We start from the raw sequence: 7500 nt of genomic DNA on the forward strand, positions 1-7500 counted from the left end.
GTGATGCAGATGTAGCAGATAACATGGTAGATTCAGTTATGGTATTCAATAAAAAAAGAATGAGTAAAATACACATAGTTATGTTATTAACTATTAATCATTTGCAGTGAAGTGTCTGGGGCTCTTACTTGCAGATGGTGCAGACGAAGCAGGCAGGGTGGTAGGTCTTCCCCAGGGCGGTGACCACCTCCCCCTCCACAAAGTCCCCACAGCCGTTGCAGCGTGTCCCATGCATGCGCTGGTAGTCCAGGGTACACAGGTAGTCCCCATTCTTCATGAAGAAGCCTCCTTGAGCCAGGTCACAGCCACACACTGCAGGGATAAACCAGCACCCACTCAGTCTGTCTGCTCACCTAGCCAGCTATCTATTTATACAGACACCCAGCCAATAATTTGTCTATGCATGAGTGAGAAAATCTGTGTTTGTGTGTGTGTATTACTGTATGCATTACTGTGTGCATCAAAAAACAAAATGCCAAGGCAACAGAAAAATTGTATTGATGGAATATTGATTGAGTTTCTCTGAACAAGTACTATATCGTTAACCTCCTTTTATAGAATTGTATGAACACATGAACCTGAAGGACCCTCCACAAAAGGTATTGTACTGTATGTTGAATTGGCAAAGCTGATTACAGAACATCAAGGTCCCTGAACTGACAATGTACATGTATTGCTCATTATAATTGCAGAACTTCACATGGGTCTGCCAAAAGAGGTGGCCTTGCTGGGTTCCCTGTTGTACATTTACATTACATTAATGGCATTTAGCAGACGCCTTTATCCAAAGCGACTTAAAACAAATACATTTATTTAAGTAAGCGAATCATCTATCCAACAGTCATCATAAGACAAAGTAATCAATGCTCACACCAGGGGCCATTGGCAGTCGTAATTTTTTTTAAATTATTTATTAACAGGAGAAAACTTGTATAGGGGGGAAGTCGGGGTGAAGAGGTCTCAATGATTGGGGTAGGGTTAGTACAGGGAGGGTAGTGGGGGTGAAGAGGTCTTAGGAAGGACTGTTAAGATGTAGCCTGAAGAGATGGGTCGCCAGGACAGTGAAAAGCCGTGACCGAGTGGCGTGGCCGCTGCATACACGTAGAGGTGGCGGTGCCAGGCGGGCAGCCGAGGTGGAAGAGCGGAGTGATCGTGTAGGGGTTTGGGGGCTAACCATTGCTTGCAAGTAGGAAGGGGCTGTTCTCTTTGCCGCCCAGTAGGTGAGCACCAGAGTCTTGAATCTGATGCGAGCTGCTACTGGGAGCCAGTGAAGGGTGCGGAGGAGGGCCTTGGGACATGGGAGAATTTGGGGAGATTGAACACCAGACGGGCGGCAGCGTTCTGGATGAGCTGCAGAGGCCTGATGGTGGAGGCGGGGAGACCGGCCAAGAGTGCGTTGCAGTAGTCAAGGCGGGAGATTACAAGTGTTTGGACCAAAAGTTGTGCTGCTTCTCTGGTGAGGATTGGGCGTATCCTTCTAATGTTGTAGAGGAAGAATCTACAGGAGTGTGCTGTCGCTGTGATGTTCGCTACACAGGATAAGTGGTTTGGTATAGAGAGAGAACAGTAAAGGCCCAAAAACAGAGCCCTGGGGGACCCGCTGTCCTCTCCACGTCACCTGGTAGGAGCGACCGGCCAGGTAGGATGCAAACCAGGAGAGTGCAGAGCCAGAGATGCCCTGTTGTGAGGTGATTGCAAGTTTCCTCACATTCAACACATAACCTTGCCATATACTACTGTGGACATGAAAGACTAACAAAGGAAGATATCCTATTTCTATTTTTGGCCCAGTGTTATAAGGGAGGACATTCTGATCTGTTGAAATCAGATGAATATCTGAATCATATGCATGATTGATCTCTCAGAACATAGGCCTCCCAAAAGAACAAAAAAGTATACTTAAATGTATTAAAAATATAAAAAATATGAAAAGTATGAAGTATAAAGTATGAAAAGTATGTTTCAAGCATATTCATATTTATCTGTACTTGATCTTGCTTATGAAAAGTACACTTTATTTTCATTCCTGTAAAGTATATTACTAGTAGACTTTCGGAAAGTATACTTTAATTTCATACCTTATGAAGTGTAATTATTTATACTTTTTGAAAGACCACTTTAATTTAATTCAACTAAAGTTGTAGTATTCTTACAAATAGTATACTACTTTTATACTTTATTTAATATTTTAGTATGTATATACTGTTGTATACTTTTAAAATACATACTTTAATTTCCTTCTTAAAAGCACACTAAGATTATGGTATTGTTCCTAACATTTGAGAAAAGGCTCTAGTTGCATGCTATCCCTCAATTATGGGTATTTAGTTGCTAACCATAACTTAAAATAATGAAGTCCTATGTCTAAGAGCAAAGTCTGAAGCTCATGGTCCTCCTTGTTTGGCAGTTGACCTGCTGCAAGAGTTACAGAGTTGCATGGTAACATGTCATGTCTCCCTCAATATCAATGGGACTTCATCCATTCATGCAATAAAAGTTGAATATTAAAACAACAAGGAACATAAATACCAATGCATTTCTAATCTAATTGAAATGTACTTTTAGTATTATACAGAAATATGCTAGTGACACATTAGCACACTTCTATTGTACTAAATGCTACCTTAAAAATAGCTCTTAATGCTACTTAAAGTGTATTTGAAATATGATTCATTATTGATTCAGTATTTGAAATATGACATATTAGAAACACACTTATATTATTACTGCCAAAATAAAGATGAAATAAAAAAGAAAACATACCACATACTACAATAAATTGCTATTAATGCTTCTTTAAGTGTATTTTGAATATGATAGTAACATGTTCTAAAACACATTTCTATACTTAACGCACTTAACATATTATAATCAATTAAATTTTACCGAAAGTACATATCAATTACCTACAAATTACCTCTTCAATCAGTGCACTAAGTATACTTAAAGTATAAAAGAAGTATCCCAATTTAGTACAACTTTAATACTTAAAAGAATGCTTTCGTTGATCTATACAACTTTAATAGCACCATATGCAGGATTCCACCCTCTTTTGGCTGTAATGGGAATTGCAATGACAATTCAGAAGTGTCTCCTCCTTTCTCCCTCCCCTTGCTCAAGGCAAACTACTTCTAACTGAAACAATTAATCCATCACTCATTTTCACATTTTTATCCAGCTAAGGTCTTAGTTATATGACCTTGAAGGCAGTGAAGGACTTGTGTGGTTGAAAATGCAGCCATTGTTTAGTTTGGAAATGTTTGCGGAAACATGAATAGGGAAATGAGCCAGCTAGCAGACACTCACATTAGCTAAATCCAAAGTTTAAAACAAATTGCCTTATTCCCCCCAAAAAACTGACAAAGCTGTAATGTCAAACAGGATGTTTACTAGAAAAAAATCATGGAATAGATGTTACGACTTATTTCTCTGCTTCTGTTGCTTAGGTGAGCTTCCAGCACTGAGAAATGCTTGCAGTTCCCAGACAGTATAGGTTGCCAATGAGCCACACACACCCAAGTCGCATGTTACATGCCTACAACAAGTGGTAGATACCCAGAAACATCCCGAACATGTTTTAAAAGCAAATTCAGGCAGCAGGCAAAAAGTCCTGGCAGACTGCCAATGCATCAGACTGCCAATGCATCAGATTGCCAATGCATCAGACTGCCAATGCATCAGATTGCCAATGCATCAGACTGCCAATGCATCACAGACTGCCAATGCATCATAAGTAATGATTCAGCATTGTTATTTAGTGACATTTTAAATATATTTAATATATTTAGCACACTATTAGTACACTATTAAAATAACACATTCTTAGTGTATTTAGTACATGTATACTTAAAGTTTACAAGTAAGTACATACAAAAAATTGAGTATACTTTTTTCTCTTGGGAGCTGCCATGCATCCATTGCTCTCTGGTTGAGGATCATATCTTATTATCAGCACAGGTCTCACATCTGAATGAGTCCTGATCATAAACAATATGGAGTAAGGTATGTGGCATCACTACTCTCTACAGTCACTATCTTGCTTTTCCCAGAAGAAAACCATACCTTAATGGTTCTAGTTAGTGTGATGGGGGGGAATGTTTGTCCAAACCCAAACTGTCCAACCACAACGGTCTGACAGCGCCTTTGCTTTTATACTTCTGTCTGCTGCAGGATCTAAGTAATCCCATTATAGGTCAAGACCCTCTGGAAGGATTGAAAGTTGCTGATCTCACAGATCTGTCAATGTCACACTATAATGCCCATTATCTTACATATCACAGTATTAACATATTAGTATATTAGTATGCAGAAAGTAGTTTTTCAAAGAAACATGTGACTGAAATACTGTGATTCTTTATTATTGGCACTCATTTAATGTACAATGCCAGTATTTTGACAGTTCAGACAATAAAAAAATAACCAAACAATTGCCATACAGTATGAGTCATGTGCTATACAGTATATTATGCCAGAACAAAAGCGTGATACTGTATTGGAAAAAAGGACAGCTGAGGGCGAGAACAGTTTGATGCTTGAGATAACTAGGCCTAATCGTCCTTATGCAACGTGCTACAATCAATCCTGGGGGCCTCAGAGAGAGAATATGCTTTAATTGTATTAGGGTTTAGGGATGACAGGATTAGTTCTTAATCGAATCGAGTTGAGGGAAGCCATCTCATATCAGCAGAGGTACAGTATTTGACTGAGCCTCAGCCAACAATGTCTGATGCGGTTGAAGCCCCACAGGTCTGAGTGTTTGCATGATACCTAACGTGTCTTTTGAAAACTGAAAAAGGCTTCTGCAAACATCCAGAATCAAAAGTAAAAAGCGGGTCAGAGGTACAGTAGGTCAGAGGTACAGTAGGTCAGAGGTAAGGTCAGAGGTACAGTAGGTCAGAGGTACAGTAGGTCAGAGGTAAGGTCAGAGGTACAGTAGGTCACAGGTACAGTAGGTCAGAGGTACAGTAGGTCAGAGGTACAGTAGGTCAGTAAGGTCAGAGGTACAGTAGGTCAGAGGTACAGTAGGTCAAAGGTACAGTAGGTCAGAGGTAAGGTCAGAGGTACAGTAGGTCAGAGGTACAGTAGGTCAGAGGTACAGTAGGTCAGTAAGGTCAGAGGTACAGTAGGTCAGAGGTAAGGTCAGAGGTACAGTAGGTCAGAGGTAAGGTCAGAGGTACAGTAGGTCAGAGGTAAGGTCAGAGGTACAGTAGGTCAGAGGTACAGTAGGTCAGAGGTAAGGTCAGAGGTACAGTAGGTCAGAGGTACAGTAGGTCAGAGGTACAGTAGGTCAGTAAGGTCAGAGGTACAGTAGGTCAGAGGTACAGTAGGTCAGAGGTAAGGTCAGAGGTACAGTAGGTCAGAGGTACAGTAGGTCAGTAAGGTCAGAGGTACAGTAGGTCAGAGGTACAGTAGGTCAGAGGTACAGTAGGTCAGTAAGGTCAGAGGTACAGTAGGTCAGAGGTACAGTAGGTCAGAGGTACAGTAGGTGCTCAGATCGGAGCATACCATGCAAGGGGTCTTTCTGTAGATGTAACCTAGTTGAGATGGTAAACTCACTCCTCAGGTTCAAATACCACCAAGCACGCCATCAAATTGCTAGCTTTTCGGTGGCGCAGCAGGTTCGAGACTCGTGTGAGCTCAGAGTGTGAGGACGCAATAGTGTTTGCAGCAACTTGATGTCTGTTTCATTGGTGCATGTTGACCCGGAACTGCAGTTGCACTCAGCTCAATGGCTGGGGGTGCTGTAAGTGTTGTGAGTTTAGAGGTGTGAATAGCAAGGTTTCCACTCCACAGGTTTAAATACCTCCACCCATGCCATTGAATTGCTAGGTTGTTGGTGGCGTAGCTGTCTGGTATTTAGGAGACGGTCACATGTGTTGGCAATACAGAGGATGCAAGGGAGAGTGCAAGGAAGAAAAACTGCAACGTGACGCTTGTTTCATAGACACTCACTGATACAGTACTATCTGCGGTTTATGTCCTGTGTATGTGTGGGAGTCTATTCAAACCATACGTACTGGAGATAACCCACCAGATACCATATACCCAAATATCATAGGGCTTTTAATAGGACCACAAACTTACCAAACCAAATAATCGTAGCCAAATTAAACCAAATCGTCTTAGCGAAATGTGTTCTAAACAAGTTCTGTGGGCCTACAGTAGGGAGCGCGTTGTATCAATACTGCAAATAAGGTAAAGGTAAAGGAATTAGTGATCAGACTTGACATTTGCTCTTTCACCAGTAGTCCTTATTGGCAAGTGCCTGTACAATCTAACACACATCCATCACACAGTGCCTGTGAAGACGATGCAACACTGGGAGAGGACAGAATTAGGGCCTAATCTCAGTATGTGAGGTAGTGTTATTCTGGGGCTTTGGAGTGAAGCCAAATCTAAAACAGTCCTCCAGTTAGAGATTAGCTTTGACGACCATAAAAGAGGTTCAGCCAACAGGAGTCAGTCTGCTAGCTGGCAGGCATCTCTGTAGGCGGCTAAGGCCAACGAGACGATGTCAGAGGTTCATCTGAAATGGGAGAACTTGAAACAGTGAGGGATTCACTGTAACCCCTGCAGGTTTAACTGTCTGGATGCCTCAGTAATTGTGAGGCATGTATAAGATAACACAGAATGAGCTAACTGAGTGTGAACTGATGAGTACCTGATTTGATATGCCCTCTTTGATTGTTCAATCAGCTACAAATCTGGCATACATTATGTCCTCATTGACACAACAAGGGCCTCTCAGGGCTAGAGGATCTGCACTGTGAGAGTACTAATGAGAGCAGGGTTAAATACAGTACCTTTACAGGTGAAGCACTTAAGATGGAAGTGCTTTGACTGTACTCGTAGCACCTCACCCTTACATGGCTCCCCACACTTGTAGCACTGGATCAAGGGCTTCTCTGTGGAGTGGTGTGTGTCCTGTGCATGGGCCACTAGAATAAAACAAAGATACATATTACAGTAAACAACTGTAACGTATCACAGGCGCACATAAACAACTATATGAAATGATACACATAAGATATGGTTTATTGATAATGATCAGCATTAGCTCATGGTTGTATTGATGCGGGAGATAGGCAGGCAGAAGCCCTATCAGTGACTCCTCCACATGGTGCCATGGATAAGGACCAACTGGTGAGAGCCTATAATATAATAAGAACAGCACACAGACATTCACACCACACTGGTGTTTGAATACATAGCTGCAGTGCTGTACACAGTTTAACATCTATTCTGAAGCCATGAGATTATTTCATATTTAAGAGCATTTGGCCTATAAAACATCTCTCTCTCTCTCTCTCTCACACACACACACACACACACACACACACACACACACACACACACACACACACACACACACACACACACACACACACACACACACACAATCACACACACAGCAGGAACATGAAAGGAGCCCTGCTCTTTCTCTCCCGTAATTGATCATGACTGAAATGCTATAATAAGAATTACTGAGGGTACAGAAAT

The 7500-nt window shown here is 41.5% G+C and overlaps 1 protein-coding gene across 1 annotated transcript in view; it reads right to left on the bottom strand.

Annotated features, from left to right (window-relative positions):
• The window catches only part of LOC310823510 (actin-binding LIM protein 1-like), a gene marked incomplete at its 5' end in the record, with an annotated part of 30996 nt that overhangs the window by 15381 nt on the left and 8115 nt on the right, over positions 1-7500 (bottom strand). Inside the window, 2 exons of the mRNA XM_083696382.1 lie at positions 129-312; positions 6804-6938. Of these exons, the coding sequence (XP_083552508.1) occupies positions 129-312; positions 6804-6938 (319 nt within the window). The remainder of the gene's footprint in view (positions 1-128; positions 313-6803; positions 6939-7500) is intronic.

Source organism: Argentina silus (genome assembly GCF_951799395.1).
Source record: "Argentina silus genome assembly, chromosome: X".
Classification (NCBI taxonomy): domain Eukaryota; kingdom Metazoa; phylum Chordata; class Actinopteri; order Argentiniformes; family Argentinidae; genus Argentina; species Argentina silus.